This window comes from Myotis brandtii, unplaced genomic scaffold, assembly GCF_000412655.1.
Source record: "Myotis brandtii unplaced genomic scaffold, ASM41265v1 scaffold45, whole genome shotgun sequence".
Taxonomy (NCBI): domain Eukaryota; kingdom Metazoa; phylum Chordata; class Mammalia; order Chiroptera; family Vespertilionidae; genus Myotis; species Myotis brandtii.
Window position 1 is genome coordinate 7,246,124 of NW_005367209.1, and position 19,267 is coordinate 7,265,390.

Sequence of the window (19,267 nt, forward strand, 5' to 3'; positions counted from 1 at the left end):
GCAGCAGCGCGGGCGGCGCGGTAGCTGTGGACGCGCGGGCTTGGCCCTAGCCTTGCAGGCTGCAGAACAGTTTGGAAAAGCCCCTTTCTGGATAATAGTCCAGGCCCTCATGTTCTCATCATATAAATGACGGGCCGCAGAGCTAGGTGAGATCGGACTGGAGGCCCTGCTTGGGAAACGGATGCCGAGCTCGCTTTCCGCAGCGCAGGTGACCTCGGGCCCCAGGCGCCTCCCTGCGCCCCACGCCCTTCTGGACCCCTTCATCCTACCTCCCCTAAGGGCCCACCCTCCCAGGAGGCCCGAGGGCCGCGCTCCCGTTCTCCACTGGAACGGAAGGGGGCCTGGGGCATTCTGGCGCAGACCTAAGGAAACGACACTCCTGGTGGCTGGTTTTATGCCTTAAATAGTATTTTGTGTATTTCTTTTTTTAAAAATGAGGGTGGCAGGCGATACAGTAGAAAAGAAAGACGATCCCACCTTTTTCTAGGTCGGTTCTTGTTCCCCTTGAGCAGAGCACACCTCCTTTTGCGCGAACACGTGTTGCCCTGTTGAAGGGCCCTAAGTCTTTTTTTTTAATTATTATTTTTTTTATTGATTTCAAAGAGGAAGGGAGAGGGAGAGAGATAGAAACATCAATGACGAGAAATAATCATTGATTGGCTGCCTCCTACACCCTCCCTACTGGGGATGGAGCTCGCAACCCCAGCATGTTTCCTTGACCGGAATCGAACCCGGATCCTTCAGTCCGCGGGCGATGCTCTGTCCACTGAGCCAAACCAGCCAGGGCTAAAGGTTTTATTTTTTTTCTAAAGGTTTTTGTTTTTTTTTAAAAAATAACCATATAAAAATACATTTATAAATTTAATATATTTTATTTTCTTAAGCATTTAAGTTACTTGACAAAATCCAATTACTGAGCTCACTCTCCCCCTCCCCCCCAAATATTGGTCAGTTGCCACATTAAAAAAATATATACATATATATGTATATATATTTTATTGATTTCAGAGAGGGAGCCCACAACCCAGGATCAAACCCTGATCTGGTTCATAGGTCTAAGTTCAACCACTGGGCCCGAGCTCACTCTTAAAGCCAAATATATTAAACTTAAAAATATGGATGATAAATATTAAAATCTCAATATTGCTTGCAAACATTAAATTCTGTTACATATATCCACTTAAAATCATGGGTCTAAATCAGTTATTCCACTTCACATTTTAAAATGGAATTGCAAAATTAATCTATACTAATAATATTAAATTCTCTTAAACGTTATAAATACCAAATTAAATACTGTAGATGGTTTCAAAATGTAATGGAGAATATTAATGCTATGACTTTGTTTTACTTCATTATTTCTGTAGTTAATCCTAAATATTCCTGGAGTTATAGGTGCTTATCTGCTAAGGTAGGGGCTTTCAAAGAAGTCAGAATCCATTAATGGATTGCAGGGTTTAGACATTCTTGACCAGCATTAAAAAGAAAGGATGAAAGAGAATAGGAAATAGTAATATGTCACAGAGAGTAAGGGAAGGGGTATTGATTTGTAGAACTTGTCTCAGCTAAACATACATCTGTATACAAATATGTATACCCTCGTAAACATACATAGCATATGTGTACATATAGAAATACATATGCACACACACAAATATGTATAATTTCTGTGGATTAGACTGAGTAACTAAGCTGAAAGCTAACACATTTTGGATAAATAAATCTGCCTCTGAGTCAAAGCATGAGGACCAAGAGCACCGATGTGCAAGGGGAGGAGAAGATGAAATCTCAACTCAAGCAGAGATAGAACTAATTTCTATTTCCTTCACCTTTTTTTTTTCTGGCACTCAAAGGATCAGATGATACCCATCCACATTTGGGAGGGCCAATTCACCAGTTCAAATGCCTATTGCATGCCAGGTGTTTCTAGGTGCATGGATACAGTAGTAAGCAAACCAAGTCAGTACCATCATGGAGTTTACATTCTATGGGGAGATGAAAAATGAAGTAAATGTGTTGATAAATGTTAAGGAATGTTGCATTGCTTCATAGAGGCCCTCAGTGATGAGGTGACATTTGGACAGAGATCTTAATCAAGAGAGTAATGCAGAGATCTCGGAGAAAAATAAAAACATAACCCTTGACTTCTGACTTTAGAGACTTTATAATCCTGGAAGAATGAACAGAACAAATTGCTGAAATGAGGTCGTATGGGAGGCAGAGCAGAAGATAATTTGGTGGTGGTGGTGAGGGCCAGTGCTCCCGAGGAAGACTTTATGGCCAGAAGGGGTTTTAGGTAATAATAGAAGAATGTGTAGGTTATTAAGAGGTGAAAGAAAGAGAGTGGAAGCAAAAGCCAGAAACAAGAGAAGAACCTGCTAGAGGTGTAAGCGTCATCCTGGTCAGTAGTTGGAGAAGGACGGAAGGATCTAGTATGTAGAATCTAAAACAAGCCTTACATGAAGGCAGGATGAATTGCTTGATCTGATGAGGCTCTTACTCTTCACTAAACAGTGTTTGGTTGGAGATTAATTTGGAGGTGATGTTCCAGCTGAGAAAATGTCCTTCACGGGCAGCAGGTCTGAGGGGGAGCTGTGGGTTTCCAGGCATGTTCCAGACTCGAGCTTTAAAGCCATGAGGCACCCGGGGCCTTTTCTTTCTCTGTGTAGATAGGACTGTGTACCCATGGGGAAGGGTCAGACACTGTAGCATCCATAACGCTTTTGTTTAGCCTAGTCTGTGGCTCACTGTGTCATTTTGATCTAAATTAACCCAGAGTTAATTTACTTTGAGCCATGGGCAATGCTAACGGGGACCTATGGAAATGGAATGTGCTATAGTCAAGTGCCACATAAGGACTGACCTATATATGACAGTGGTATACCATATAGCCTAGGTGTGTAGTAGGTTATACCAACTAGGCTTGTGTTAAGTACACTCTATAACGTTCTCACAACGACAAAATTGCCTACCAATGCATTTCTCAGAACTATCCTTGTGGTTAAACCGAGGATGACTGTTTAAATTCCAGTGACTAGTTTCAGGCCTGTTCTCACAATGACAAAATTGCCTACCAATGCATTTCTCAGAACTATCCTTGTGGTTAAACCGAGGATGACTGTTTAAATTCCAGTGACTAGTTTCAGGCCTGGTGGCTCAGTTGGTTAGAGCGTTGTCCTGATAGGCCACGGTTTTGGGTTCAATCCCTGGTCAGGGCACATACAGGAGTCAACCAATGAAAAAGTGGAACAACAAATCAATGTTTTCTCTAAAAAAAAAAAATAAAAAAAATTCCTTTAAGAAAGGAAATTGCATGAAATAACCACAAGATGGCGACAGTTTACACATTTTGTGAATGAGACCGTTAAAAGGCTTCTAGCAATTAATTTGTTTGCCCTTTTTTCTAATGTGAAAAGAAACCTTGCAAAAGTCTTTGATAATGAGTTACCCATATATGCAACATTTTTTTAAAATATATTTTTTATTGATTTCAGGGAGGGAGAGAGAGATAGAAACATCAATGATGAGAGAGAATCATTGATTGGCTGCCTCCTGGCCTGACTGAATGGAACCATGACCTCCTGGTTCAGCAGCTGAGCCACACTGTCTGGGCCACAACATTATTTCCATGGACACAGAAGAATGAAAGGCATCGAAGGAAAACCATCTAGCCCAGTGTTCCTTTTCTTTTTGGCTATAGCTTCTGAAGCTCAGAGTTGATTAGAATTTTAGGGTACAAAGGAGGGAGGAGGAATGGGAGATATCTGTAATACTATCAACAATAAAAAATAAGAAAATACATAAAAAAAGAATTACAGGGTAAAAGTTTTGTTCAGTTGATGCTGTTTGTGTTCATAGCCTGAGTCTGAGGATATTTGATCTTATCCACACCTGTGATAATATTTGTTATTTATTGGTCACTTAGCATAATGCTTGGCACTTAGTTTTACATGTATCAACTGGTTGAATCTCCAACAGAATTTGGAGGTTGGGTTTATATGGCCCTTATTCCGGATATGATTTGGTGATGGAGATATCTGTATGTGTATTTACCTCATGTGCCCCAACCATGAGATTGGGCCTCTCTTTACATTTTTCAAACTAATACCACACTGAAGAATAAATTATCTGGTATAGTACTGCAGACAGCTGTCTTCAATAGAAATCCTCAGCACTCAAAAACAAGCCCAGTTTACAAAGTTGGTACTCATGTACCTGGTGATTTTGCCCTTAAAGATTGTATTTCATTTTTTCCCTAGGAACCAAAAGGGATAAAGTGCTTACTTGCCTTAGTCTTAGGTTTTAAAGGTATCACTTGGAAACAACACATGGGATTTTAAAATATCCATTTGATAATCTTTGTCTTTTATCTGGAGGTTTTATTACATGAGCATTTATTTGATTTTTATTGATTTTTAGAGAGAGAGGAGGGAGAGAGAGAGAGAAACATCGGTTGCCTCCTGCACGGCCTCCACTGGCAATCAAGCCTGCAACCCAGGCATGTGCCGTGATTGGGAATTGAACCAGTGACCTCTTGGTTCCTGGGTAGCTGCTCAACTGCTGAGCCACACCAGCTGGACGGCATTTATTTTGATTCCTGATATACTAGTATTTTAAATCCTCTTATATGCTTTCTAGTTGGTGTAATTTTTGTTGTTCCTTTGCCTCCCCCCCACCCTTTCTTGGAGGTACAATTAACCTAAGATCACTTTAAAATTTTCCATTTGAGTTTTTTGGAACACACAGTTGGTATGGGAATTTAGATTCTTTGTGTGAGGACTGCCTTGTTAATATAAATTCTCAAGGGAGACCTTTCTCCTCTACTTGTACCAAGATCAAGAGAAATAAGTGTTCCTTTATGCATGCAGGTTTATTTCTTACTGCTCCTTACAGAGCCCGAGGGACTTTGGGGCCGCAGCTTAGGGTGGGGTGCTACAGAGCATATTGGAAATGACTTTACTGAACCGAGGATGCCCAGTGTAGTGGCTGCTGTTGGTACCCTGCTCAGGTCCTCTCCCTGGCTGGCACATCACTCCCCAGTTTCTGTGAGTGTGCAAGTCATGGGAAAATGAGGTGCCCAACTTGATCTTCACCAAAAAGTGTGTTCCTACTTATGTGATTCTGTGTGCAATGGAGCTCTTTATGGACATTGAGCATGTAGGTTATTAGAAAAAAAAGGTCTGTCTGTAAAAAATAGCTTCTGACAGATAAAATTCAGTGTCTGTTTCATTTTTCCCCAGTAAGGAACACACAGACAAACTAGGGTAATGTCACTAAGACACTAGTTATAATTCTCTGGGTAAATTGTTAAGTGGACCTTCTAATTCAAATCACTCTTAGGTGACCGAAAGAGAGAAGGAAGGGGTGGAAGAGAGGGAGAAAGGAAAGAGGGAAGAAAGGAAGGATGGGAGGAAGGGAGATGGTCTTCCTGCTGGATGGTCTCTGGGCAGGCTGCATAGTGAAGTTTTAAGATGGAATGAACTGGAAACTCAAACCCGAGAATTGAGAGATGATAATCTAGACTGTTCTCTAATAACATGTCCTACCTGTAAAGCCACACCACTTCAACACCCTACCTCTCTCACCTATGCCTTCTTCCTCTGCCCATCTCCCTCGCTCACTGGAAGTGTCCTGTTGCTTGAGAGTCCCAGGAGCCACCATGAACTCATCCTCTGATGGATGTCTTTCAAAAAACCTTTAGAGTTTTCTTGGTAGAGCTCTTGTAACTATTTGAATTAGGAAACCTCCTGTTAAAATATGTTCAAAAATTCTCTGTTAACCACCCCCTTCAAGAGATGCAGCCTAATCTTTCCTTTGAGTGTGGGCTAGACTTGCTGATTTAGTTCTAATGAGTAGAAAGTGGTAGAATTGATGGTGTAATTTCTGAAACTAGGTTATAGAGGTATTGTGGCTCCCCTCTTGCTCTCTCAGATTACTTGCTCTGGGGGAAACCAGCTGCTATGTTGTGAGGATACCCCATCAGCCCTATGGAGAGGTCCATGGGGGGGTCCATGTGGGGAGTAATCCAAGTTTCCTGTTAATTGCAGCAAGGAACCAAAGCCTCTTGCCAACAGCCATGCGTGTGCGCCATCTTGTGGACATATCTTCCAGCCCCAGTCAAGTCTTCCAATGGCTACAGACCTGCCCGAGATTTGACTGCAATATCCAGAACCATAGCTGCCCGGGTAAGCCACTCCCAAATTATTTTTATTTTATTTTTCAGTTACAGTTGACATTCAGCATTATTTTATATTAGTTTCAGGTGTACAGTATAGTGGTTAGACAATTCTATAATTTATGAAGTGATTCTCCCAATCATTCAAGTACCTAGCTGAAACCCTACATTGTTATTACAATATTATTATCATTCCCAAATTCTTGATCCACAGGAAACTGTAAGAGATAATAAATGTTTATTGTTTTAAGCTCTTAAATTTTGGGGGACAGTTTGTTGTACAGCAATATAAAGCAAGTATTCCCTCACATAAAATTATGCATCACCAGAACAGGATAATTTGTTTGTGTTTATGGTGGGTGCTTAGGTATATTGATAGCCATTAGAAGCCTGACAGTAGTCACTGCCAGGAGTGATGACTGAGGCCTCTCTTGTTCCCTTCCCCAGGGGCTGGCATTATCCCCAGGCAGGATGACTTGAAGGCCAGGTATCAGCGTGGTGGCCAATGTTGGGTCTTGCAGTCCTGATGGTTGGATTAGATTCTGTTGATTCTTATGTTGAGGTCTCAGGTAGGTTAGTTTGAAACGGGGGTGTATTCTCCAGAAGAAGGAGTATGATGCACAAACATTTTTGGATTGGGGGGTTGGATCTCGGTTCCAGGAAGATGGGGCATCAGCCATATCTTATTTAGTCTTGCCTGGAGATGAACTTGGGAGAAATAATTTATAGTTTATCTCACTCCATCCCAGGTTGTGTGTGAAGTTTTGGAGCTGGGCTGGGAAAGGGAAGGAAGTTGGAAATTATTTGAATTGTATAGCTTATGAAATCTCCATCAGGACTTTGCCTGACTTCCAGGGTGTGGGGATTCTCCTGAGAATCTCTGGGGACTTGATTGGGTGGTGGTTGAGGGATAGGACTACTTTTAGGATGTGCAGAAACATGGAGTGAGAATGTCCCTTGATCCTGAAGCCGCATGCTCACCTGGGTCTGGGGGCACCAGGTAGAAGAAAGGAGGGAACTGCCAGTAAGATACCTGGCTACTGAAGAGTCTTGGATTGTGACTGTGCTGAGCCTTTGCCCTTGTTGGCAACACCTTCTCAATGGCCTGGCCTCCTGGCCTATGCTGCCTGGAGACATTTTGCATAGAACCCGTGACACTAGTCAAGGGTGGGGATCATCCAGCCTTCGGGCCATGTAAGGCCCGCATAATCATTTAGTCTGGCCCTGCCAAGGCATCAGAGGTGAGTTAATTAAATGTCTGACCAAATACAGCAGGCTAATTTTAAAGTTGATGGTTTTGTATGGCCCTCGAATGATGTTATAAATATCCAAATGGCCCTGGGCAGAAAAAAGGTTCCCCACCCCTGCGTGAACACGATGGTCAAGGCAAGGCTCTGCATTGCACCCTTTGCAAAACTCCTCAGAGATCATCTTCAGCTTCTCCTATACAATAAACAGGCTATCACATTCCTTTTATAATTTGTGCATGAGGAAGATTTTCTGCCGTGAGCAATCTTAAGTTTCCTTCAATTAGATAAGAAGGACTATGTTACTTCCTCGTTGCCTTGCTGCTAGGAGGTTCCAGTGCATTTCTGGTGCTTCATGGCATCGGCTCCCCCTCAGACTAGGTTCTGAGTCACCATCTTCCCACTCACCATGGCTGGACTTGGGTCCATTTAGTTTTATTATTTTCATCTTCTTGTACCTTTTATTCTAACCATCTCACCTCCTTTGTATAGAGGTGATGGTCAGGATATGGCCCCTGTGCACCCTCCTCCCAGTGGGTGGAGCTGGTAGAAACCTGTGTCCCAACATGAGTGCCATGAGTAAAGTCTATGATGGTGGTCGCAGCCCTGCCCCCTTCTCTCAAAGCCTGGAGCCAAGGGAAGGCACCATGAGTGTGCATGGTCCAGAGCTACCTGCACCAAGATACTGGGAAGGACAATTATGGGGAGACAGGAAGCCATGGCCTGAGACTAAGTAATCAAAATCCCCACATTCAATAAGAGGAGAGAGAACGTGTGTGAGAGAGGAGAGAAAACACCGATTTGGGCATGTGAGCTGGTAGGGCTCAAGGTTCAGCCCCAGGAAGGGGCTCCTCTGAGTCCCCGCTGTCAGTGGGGAGGTCTCTGAGCACTCTTTCTAGAGGCTGACCTCCCAGGATGAGTCTGAGGCCCGGCGTGGCCAGGATCTGGTCTGATGCCAGGAGGCCGAGATATAGGGAGGTGACTGGAGGCAGGCAGCATGGTCCCACTGGCAGAACTGGAGGTCCCAGGGCCCTGCGCCTTCTTGCCCAGGGTCTGGCTTTGGCTGGCCGAGTGAGGTATGGTCCCTGGAAAAAGAACCAAGACAAGAATGAGGATATGAGAGATTTTGATACATTTTTTTTTTTTTTTGGTATGGAATGGAGCCCTCTGGAGCTGTGCTGCTCGGTATGTAGATTTCAGTCCTATTTGGTGATTTGAGAAAGGTCAGCTCACCCTCAGGCCTCTGGGGACACCTTGGCCTAGCCTTTGCATGAACAGATCTGCTGGAGGAATACATCTGCTGGCTGGAGGACTAGAATTTGAATGCTGGCCCTAGGCTAGACTCTCTGGACCTGGTTTTCTTGAGTATAAAATTGGGACAACAGCTCACAGGTGGCTGCCAGGGTCAAATATGATGATGGAATGGGCTGTGTGAACGGGAATTAAATCCAGTTTCCAGCTCTTTCACATACTTGTTTCCTTCCCTTCCCCTAACTCCAAGTTAGGGGCAGTTACTGGCTTGTTCTTTACCAGACCCCGTTTCTGGGACACAGAAATGGACTAAGTTTCCATTATGGATGGGCATGGCCTTGACTGAAGTCTAGGCTTTGATGTGGGCCACTTCCAGGTGCGTGTTCTAGGCTCTTCCCCTTGCACTGGCTGGAGGCAGGCGGAGTCACAGGATGGAAGGAGCCAGGGTCCCCACATCATCACTTGGGAAGAAAGTGGCCATCAAATCTAAATACCCAATTTGGACATTATTTTGAGTGAGAAGTAAACTTTTATTGTGTTTGAGCCATTTGCTGTTTGGGGCCTGTTTGTTACAACAGCTAAGATTCTGGTGAATACTTCAAGAAGAGAAGCTAAGTGAGGGCAGCAATGAGACTATTGGAATTTTCCAGACTAAAGGTTGACCATCTTTCCTAAGCTCCCATGGGTATATTCAGATAATTCTTTTTTTTTTGTCAATATTATAAAAGAGCTTTACACATATGTAATACCCTTTGTAATACTTTTAGCAAAAAAAAAAATTAAAAGAGCTTTAGATCTGTAATAAGAATTAAAATTTGAAGAAGGGCAAGCTTTACAACAGCAGCCAGTAGAGAAAGGAGGGGAAAGAAGTGGGTCAGGAGGACAGGCACGTTGGGATTCTGGGGACATGTGACAACTGATAAACCAGTGTAGGTGTCTTGGCTTCTCATGGAAAACATTTTGCACACCTATTTTTCCTTCCATACATAAGTCTATCAGTGTCCAAAAACATCCATTCCATTTTTTGTTTTGTTGGTGATATTACAACATAGTATTGCATTTGCTCCATTTTCTGACCTGTGTGGAAAAGTTAGGGGATTTCAGATATTTTCCTCAGCCTCACAATAATAAGGTGCCAGTCAGTCACTCTCCTGCATGCCACGAACCAGTCCGTGAGGCCCTCGATGGGCTGCTGGTTGATCTTATGGACGAGGTCTGTATCTCCACACATTTTGGGAGAATCACCAGGGATAGGTTCTATTTTGACACATCCACTTGTCCTCTTTTTGCAACATCCACTTGTTTACTTGTGACTTTTTACTATTCAGTAGTAACTTGTCCATTCCAATGTCAACACTCAGTACTAGAATACTTGTTACTACTCATTTTAAAAAAAGTATATATTTTTAATTGCTCTTAGAGAGAAATGGAGAGGGAGAAAGAGAACCCACAACCTGGTATGTGCCCTGACCAGGAATCAAACCAGTGACCCTTCAGTGCATGGGATGACGCTCAACTGAGCCTCACCAGCCAGGGCATTCTTATTCTAATATCAACAAAATGTTTGCTAGGGATGTACATGGGTGCCCTATTTCTCCTGACTAGTGGATCTGGAGAATTGAAAATAAACTGATGAAGGATTTTCATCTTGCAGGGCAATACTGTTATATGCTTAAATTCTTGTTTCTTTTTCTGATAGTCTTGCCTACATGTTCTAAAAGTATCAAATAATTTCTGCACTAAAAATTATAAATCATAAACTATCAAGTCATCTCTTGTGCATCTTGTTCAATTCTCACTCCAAAGGCCAAAATCACAGCATACTGGCACTGTTTAATTTTAAAACAGGGACAATCCTTGGAAAATGAGATCACCTCAGAGATGGTCTCTTTCAACTTGACCTTTTCTTACTCCCAAGGTGGAGATGGCTTTTGATTAGTCTCCTCAGAAGCCCTGTGACACTTTGGAACATATGTGGCTGTTTCTTATCCTTTTATTCTAGATATTCTAGTGTTTTCTTTTTAAAGATAATACAAACATGTAGCAGCTGCTAGGTGCAAATCTCCCTATTCGTCCTCCAAAGAAATCATTCAAAACAACATAGAAAACAAATACCTCCCCCATCCCCGAGCAACTGTGACCCATGTCAGCTGACACTTTGAGCATCTTAAAGGGGTGTGGTGGGACCAATAGTTCTCATTGTTGGGTTAAGTAGCCAGACATTAGAAGGGAACTAACAGGCTCAGGAGAGAAAGTGAAGAAGACAAAATCATTTCAGAAACAACTAAATTACGAGGAACAGAAAGAAGAAAAGTCACCACAGAAGACTTGGAGGGTAGAAATGAGGCAGCCCTGCAAGACAAGCAGTGCTACTTCCCCATGTTACAGAGGCAGCTTGTTTCATTGGTCCTTTCTCTGTGCCAGGAATTCTGTAAAGCACTTTAACACATGATCCATCTCATTTTCACCGCTGCATGAGGTCGGCACTATAATTCATTCTTTTTTTAAAAAAAATATATATTTCTTTATTGATTTCAGAGAGGAAGGGAGAAGGAGAGAGAGATAGAAACATCAATGATGAGAGAGAATCATTGATTGGCTGCCTCCTGCACACCCCCTACTGGGGATCGAGCCCACAACCCAGGCATGTGCCCTTGGCCAGAATCAAACCTGGGACCCATCGGTCCACAGGCTGATGCTCTATCCACTGAGCCAAGCCGGCTAGGGCTATAATTCATTCTTTTTAAAAATACATATATTTTTGTTGATTTCAGAGAGGAAGGGAGAGGGAGAGAGAGATAAAAACATCAATGATGAGAGAGAATCACCGATTGGCTGCCTCCTGCACCCCCCCCCCCCTGGGGATTGAACCCGCAACCCGGGCATGTGCCCTTGACCAGAATCGAACCTGGGACCCTTCAGTCCGCAAGCCAATGCTCTATCCACTGAGCCAAACCGGCCAGGGCTATCATTCATTCTTATTTTCACTGACCCAACTTCATACAGCTAATAATCACCCGAATTCTGATTTCAATCCCAGATCTGATTTCGCCACATATGCTCTTTACACCTTTCCATGTGGCCTTGTAAAAAGTAATCATGACATGGAATTTACCTGCTTTGGTGGCATTTTTGGAGCTGCCTTTAGCTGTGTCCTCGGAATCTCTGGCTGTGGCTCTGCCTTTGACAGATTTGTGGCTCTTCTCAACTTCACGGAGCTGCAGGAAAACATTAATGGTTGGTCTTGGCCCCGGAAATGGGTGTTTGAGCTTAGGATGGTGAGATCTAGATGGCAAAGACTCCATCTTCAGTTCTTGGGAACTACCTTAAATCGCCCGTTATTAGTCCTCGAGACTGACTGCAGGGGGCAGCAGAGCTCAGGTTTGCACAGCGTTTGAAGGCGCACCTGGCCCTGCAGGCTGGAAGCCCTCCAATCTTAGATCAATGGTTTTCTTTATCTGGGCAAGAGACCAGTAGGATTAAGGAAATGGGGATGGGGATGGGGAACTGGCTGTGAAGCAGATGAGATTCGTTCCGGTAGAGGCATCGAGGAAGTAAGGAGGACAGGGCCTAGAGAGGGTTTACATATGTAGGAGGTGAGGGTGGGGGAGCTGGGAGACTGGAAGAGAGCAGTCTGAAGCCAGCTAATGTTGAGAGGGGCTGCCTGCGCTTGGAGGGAACTTCCAAGACCTCCTAGGCCACAGGCCACAAGCAATATGTGGTTTTGACAACACTGTTTTCTTTAGTATTTATAGTATTAGTTTTAATCTATAGGAATTATCGTGAGTACTGGTTTTATGATGTGTGAACATTGGTTGAATTCATTGAACTTCTCCTGTTCTTCAGCAACCTCTTAAAATGTAAGTAAGTAAGTATTGTTATGGACACCCACATATCCCGAGGATGTAAATGCATGCTGTTGAATCTCACAGGCTGCTACCTGTCATACACATATTTTTGGCTTTGGTTCAGAAGAAAGCCATTTAGAGCACACAACTGGGTTCACAGAGCAAATTAGCAAAACACAAAACCATGGCATCAATTTTACCTTCCAGAATGAAACTCTCGACAGAGTAATGAAACTCGAGACAGACTCACCGCTTGGATTTTCTTCCTCAGCTGGGCGTTAGCGCGGGAAAGGGTTTTGGAAACTGAGTTCAGGTAGTAGATGGCCAGGCTGTAAGAGAAAAGCATGCCTCCTGTGGTACGGCGACCTTGGAAAGTGACAAGAGCTGGATGCCTTTCCCAGAAATCAGGGCAGGCTTCTTGCAATTGGTGCCAAGGCTTTGCCCCTGGGCAGGGTGGAGAGAGGCCCTACCATCCTAAATCCTCCACTTAACATGGAAAAAAGGTCCTGGACATCCCTGCTCTCTCTATCTGATGGAACGTGGAAATGACCTACACAATCCTACCTCTCAGAGTGTTCAGTAAAAGGCGGCTAAAGGAATCATCCCTCTTATGGAAATCTGAAGGGCTTGGGGAGTAGCGGGGTTTCCTGTCTGCGAAAGAAGCTGCTTGTGTTTCCTGGGCACTGCCCGGTGCCAGGCTCTGTGCCATGTGCGTCCCGCCCCCACTGGTTTTGATGAAACTCCATGAAGTAGAAATGATGGTTCCCATCTTTACAAATCAGTATCCTGGGATTCAGAAAGGTTAAGTAATTTGCCCAAGGCCAGGTCATCTATTAGTGCTCCTCAGAGCCAACATTTGAAGCCAAAGCTCTTTTCACAATCGTCAAGTATGGAGAGAGGCAGAGCTGCTAAGTACCTGCTCCAAGTTTGCCTGGAAACACAACTGCAGATGCCCTGGAGGTCCCCCGCTCAGTTGCACAGATGGAATTTCTTTCCTGAGTTGCTGGTTTTCAGCATCAGGCTCCCACTGGCTGATTTCAGGACTGGGTGTCCTTTGAGGTTATAACCTGGGCTTCCCTTTCACAGGATCTGCTGGGGGCTATGACCTGGACTGTACCTCCTGAGAACAGAGAGGCCACTTGGGCTGGGTGCTCAGCCAGCCTGTTACCTGAGAGCTTTTTAGGTTCATCCTAATTGTCACTTTTCTCCATGAACTTCAAGCCTTAGCTACTCCCCAGCCTTCCCCTGTGGGCCGCCACTGCCACTTTAGTAGAGTCTACAAGCTCTCTCCATACAGAGAAGGGAGGACGGGTAAAGGGACCACTCTCTGTTTTGGCACTTTCTGTGCACCAGGCCTTGCCCTTTCTCTGAATTAACAACCCATTTATTAGGGAGGAGCTGGAGGTCAGAGAGGATAAAGTGTTTATGGGTGACTGTGTTCCCCCTGAAGTTGCCTGCAAAGGTCAGGTTTGGTGTCTGGGTTCCAGAATCTTCTCAGGGGGTCCAGGTTGTTATAGCATGTCAGCCCTCTTTCATGCCAGAACTAGAGCAGATGTTTGGAATTGAGACGTAAGGAAATACACCTATTTTGGAGAGCAGTTTAACACTATCTAAAGAGAACGAAGAAACACATACCTATGACCCAACAGTTCCATTCCAAGAGGTCTACCTTAGAGAAACTCACATGGAGACATATATGTACCAGGAGCACATTTGCAAGAGCAAAAATGTAGAAACAACCTAACTATCTCTATGCAGAGAAATGAATAAACTGGTTCATTCATTCATACAATAGGACACATAGTGATATTAAAATCTATGCTCATGAATCCACATGGGTAAATCTAATGTTGAGTGAAGAAAGCTATGTAGTATGACCATTCATGAAAAAATTTTAAACTCAGAAAACAATAGTACATACACACATGATGAAAGTACCAAAATAAGTATGAGAATGATTAAAGCTAATCAAAATAGCAGTTACCTTTGGAGAGGGAGGAAGAGAAAAGGATTGGGTAGAGCTTGAAGTGTATCTGTAACATTTTGCTTCTCTTAAAGAGACAGAGCTGAAGCAAATATTGCTAGATGTGAACATCTAAATTTGTGATCACGTACATGGTTGTACTTTTCTGTATGTTAGGAATACTTCATAATTTTAAAAAACACCTGCCAACAATAGATATTTATAATGAAAAAACTAATATTTTCACTAGTATGTTTTTGATGAGGTAATTCAAATTCAGGGCTCTAGCTTCCTGTCTTCTTTTTTCCTTCCTTCTCCTGGTCCTTCCATGAGCTTTCATTGTTTTCCTACTATGCCCTAGGTGTGGGGCTGGTGTTGGAGATACAGACATCCTCAGACCCACCCACCATCCTCAGGGGTTTCTCAGTCTTTGAGAGGGATAGTGATGAATGACTGAGCCAGATGTTCTAGGCACAGGATGCTCTGTGGAGAAGTCCCATGGGCCCTGCAGGGACAGGCTGCAGGGACAGAAGTCCCCTAAGGTTTCTCAGAGACTCAGAGCCAGAGGTCTTTGATATTTCTAGTGCATGTTTAGGAGGGTGTTACAGACACTATCAGCACCCACCTGTATTCCTTGGCCCCTATCTTTCAATATGCTCCCTGAAAACTTGCAGCTGCCAGTACCTTTACCTCTGTGCCTGGAACTTCCCCTTCAGCCCCCAGCACAAAACCATTCTCCCTGGGAATATAGCTGGCCCGTATTGCTGGGCAGTGAACCAACACCTCTCCCCTCCCGAGATTCCCAGCAGCATTCAACCAGTGACTGATGGGAGCTGGTGTGCAAATGCCCCAGATCCCTGCCCTTGAGTGTGATAACTCTGAAGCACACTGTTTTCCAGGATTCGCCAGCAGGACTAACATCATCCCAATGATAATAAAGCAGTTTCCTGTCCCTTGTTTGTCTTCCCTACTCTCTTCCCCAAAAAACTACTTGCGTTTGAATCTTTGTCTCAGGATCTGCTTCTGGGACATCCAGACGACGAGAGCAAGAAAGAAGAATCTGCTAAGGAAGTTTCAACTGTGAAGGGGAGGTTTCCATGAGGCAGAGCAGGGGCCTCGGCTGACTTACAACATCAGCAGGATGGCTGGAATGATCAGGCCTGGATTGGCGATGAACGCAAAGATCTTGCCCAGGAAGGTTGGAAAATCATTTTCAACGGTCTCTTGGATGACGTCATACATTCTGTTTTTCCCACTGGGAAGAAGAGGACACATTACAGCATGCTGCAAAGCTCACACGGCACACGACTGTGTGCACGCCCCTCCCAAAGCTGCCGCTCACTACTGAGCCGGAAGAACCACAGGTCCGCCCCTAATGGACTGCAAATAAAAATGCCCCCCAAGGGGCTGCCCTTTTGTCTCAGGATTATAGCCAGGTCAGTGTGCTCACAACTTCTCAAACTACATTGGCCTCCTGCGTCTGACATCTTATGGGCTTTCGCCTATACTCTCATGGGAGAACATTGCCTATAATATAGCTATGGAACCAACACAGCTTCCCATGCATGGGAATAGTTCTCTAAAGGCTGACGTGATGGACGACCTCATGGTGCCTCTTGATTTTTTACTATCAGGCTCTTTACAGAAAAGCTGAGCTGATCCTGGTGTAGATAATACCTCTTACCTCATAGCATTGTGATGAGTGCCAGCTACCCCCAACTTGGGCAGGGCTCAGGCTTAACAAACTTGCTTATATGCCTTCCTATGGACTTGCACACTCCTCTAAGTACTTTACAAATAATAACACACTAAATCCTCAAAACAACCCTATGAGGTAGGCCCTATTGTTACTTCCATCTTATAGGCATGAACCTCTGGTATAGAGAGCTAAGAAACTTGCTCAAGATGACCCAGCTGGCAATTGACAGAGCTGGTTCTAGAATCTATGCTCTAAATCAGAGGGCTGGCCATTCTTTTCTGAAAAGAGATAGATAATAAAGATTTTAGGTTTTGTGATCCAGAAGGTCTCTGTTGGCATTACTCACTTCTGCTGTGGTATCGAGAAAGCAGCCGTAGATTATATGTAAGCAAACAGGTGTGGCCGTGTTCCAATAAAACTGTGTTTATAAAAGCAGGTTGGTGGTCTGGATTTGGTCCATGGGCTATAGTTTACCAACCCCTATTTTTAACTATATGCTGTGCAACGCTGCCCATTTCATTTATTTATATTGCTTGTCTGGATCTGATCTAAACCCCGAGTCCCTCCATGTAAAAGTGAATTTCTCTGAAGTGAAGGGTCTAGTTTAAGCATTGACTCAGTGTTCTTTTCTAGACAGTGGGTATAAAGCAGTGAAAAAGGAAGCAAAAATCACACCCTCATGGAGCTTATGTCCTGGTGGAGGAGACAGACAACAAACAAGATAAATAGGCAGAAGGAATGGCATGTAGATGTTAGTAAGGAGGTAGAATAAGCAGAAACAATGGTGTGTGTGTGTGTGTGTGGCATTTTCGTTAGGGTCTCCAGGGAAGGCCTCACTGACAAGGTGACCTTTGAATAAAGACCTGAAGCAAGTGAGAGGAAGCATTGAAAATATCTACGGAATGAATGTTCCAACCGTTGATGGGTTTTGATCAGAGGAGTGACAGGAAGGAGGTGGCAACCATGTTTCCTGCTGAGTTCCATTTACAGGTCCCTTCCCCCGCCACCTGGGTGGAGGCTGCCAGGGCCTCTCAGGGTAGCAGATGAAGCGGGGTGGGGCAGATGGTGAGCGCCTGGCCTGGCACAGGCCCATTCACTGGCCTCCTGCCTGGGGACAGGCGGGCAGCCTCAGCAAAGGGGCATTGGCATTTGCACCCAGAGCCCAGTCCTCCAAACCTTGCTCAGGACGGCTTCCACCACCTGTGCCATGTGGTTCTCCCTTCAGCCTGGCATTCAGGCCGTCTACTCTACATCTAGCCCCCCTTTGCTTCTGTCTGAACCTCTGATCAGCCAGATTATAGTCTGTGGTGAGCACTCCTGCTACTCTCTCCTTTGAGCTCCCATGACACTCACTGTGGGGCACTAACTGCAGGGCTGTATCTAGCTAAGTCCTTTATAAACTGAGCAGCATTTCCCTAAGTGTGTTGATCCACACTAGTAGGCAGCGCAGGGACTGGAGTGAGGCGGGTGAGGCTCTGGGGTGCACAATTTAAGGAGGTATTCACTCAGGCTCGTGCAAATGCAGGGTTGGCACCTCACCCTACTCCCGGCCCTGGATGGGTGTTACATGAAGAAAGGGTCTGTGGCCAATAAGGATAGAAACATTAGCCCTAACTGGTTTGGCTCAGTGGATAGAGCGTCGGTCTGTGGACTGAAGGGTCCCAGGTTCGATTCTGGTCAAGGGCATGTACCTTGGTTGCGGGCACATCCCCAGTAGGGGGCGTGCAGGAGGCAGCTGATCAATGTTTCTCTCTCATGGATGTTTCTAACTCTCTATCCCTCTCCCTTCCTCTCTGTAAAAAATCAATAATTAAAAAAAAAGGATAGAAACATTAGCGTGCACATCTTATCTTATTGCATGATTCCTCCAAGCCTTTAATAAAGGAACTGCATCGGGCATTTCTAAGTGAGAAGGTGGCAGATAAAAGAGTCAGCATGTTCCAAATGGCTTTAACCACAGACTCCTTTTAATGGAGTAGAGAGAGGGCTTTGTTTCCAGAAGGTCTCACATTTGGAAAGAGAGCAGTAGAGGCACAGATTTCTCAATGTACCTCCTTGTATAATTACTGATCTCTTTATTCAATGTCCAGTCTCCCAAACTAGTCTGACGTGTACCCTGAACCCACAGTGCTGGCAAATGCTCTGCAAAACATGGAGTCCCAGTCAAGAGTCTCAGTAGCTGCTTCACCCTTGAATGGCGCTTGTCAATACTGTATATGGTCATTTCATCTTCAGAATACCGCCTCCCCCACCCCCCACCCCCATCCCTGTTACGTTATTTATCCATATGTTAAAAGGTTAGAACTGTGCTGTCCAATATGGTAGCCATTAGCCATATGGGGTGATTATTAAAATTAATTCAAATGAAAGCAAATTAGAAAGTCAATGTCTTGGTCCTCATTTCAAGTGTTTAGCAGCCACGTGGCTGGTGGCTGCCCTATCGGATCGTGCAGACACAGGGCATTTCCATCCTGCAGAAAACTGCTGAGCAGCACTCATGATTTGCCCCAAGCTCCATGGCCTTCGCAGGCTGATGTGACACCAGAACTGGAATTCCGAGCCACTGCTCTCTGAGCAGACTGCCTGGGGGCGGGGGAGCTTCTCTTACGCAACCAAGGCTGTGCACCTGAATGGCCCGCAGTCAAAGGAGGGCGGGAGGGACATGATGGTGTAGGCCACTGGCAGGAGGCTGAGGAAGAGCACCAGCAGCAGGAGGCCCATGTAGAAGTTGTTGGATCGGGAGGCTTTGAACACGCGTTCGTGGGGCACGTTACTGCTCATCACTGCCCAGCACTGGAAATACATGGAGGTCAGCAGGCGCAGCACGTTGATGCCCACCAGTCCTGGAGCATAGAAGGAGCCCATCCTGGAGGGGCAGAAACACACACCAGGTTGGCCTGGCAGCAGGAGAGGCCAGGGAAGGGTGACAGAAGGAGATGGGATTGAGGGGTTAGGGGGAGGAGGCCTCGTCTTCTCTGCAGGTCCCAAGGGAAGGGGCCTCCCATTTAACCAGGACATTTATCACCACACCATAGCCATTCATTCCTCTGAAGGAGACACTCCGAGCATTATTGCCTCAGCACC

General features: G+C 44.9%; 1 protein-coding gene and 1 long non-coding RNA gene across 3 annotated transcripts in view; one reads left to right on the plus strand and one right to left on the minus strand.

Annotated features, from left to right (window-relative positions):
- Positions 1-6: 6 nt before the first annotated feature.
- LOC106727568 lies at positions 7-15,614 on the plus strand. Of its 2 annotated transcripts, none has more exons than XR_001363801.1 (3): positions 7-208; positions 6,048-6,185; positions 15,499-15,614. It is a non-coding gene; the product is annotated as an uncharacterized LOC106727568 (long non-coding RNA). The 2 variants fall into 2 exon arrangements; XR_001363802.1 differs by having other exon boundaries at positions 7-146.
- The window catches only part of TMC2 (transmembrane channel-like 2), a 50,720-nt gene continuing 39,419 nt past the window's right edge, over positions 7,967-19,267 (minus strand). The window contains exons 16-20 of the mRNA XM_005874721.2: positions 18,810-19,049; positions 15,614-15,739; positions 12,772-12,850; positions 11,789-11,891; positions 7,967-8,507 (exon numbers count right to left, since the gene is read on the minus strand). Of these exons, the coding sequence (XP_005874783.1) occupies positions 8,290-8,507; positions 11,789-11,891; positions 12,772-12,850; positions 15,614-15,739; positions 18,810-19,049 (766 nt within the window). The 3' untranslated portion in view covers positions 7,967-8,289. The remainder of the gene's footprint in view (positions 8,508-11,788; positions 11,892-12,771; positions 12,851-15,613; positions 15,740-18,809; positions 19,050-19,267) is intronic.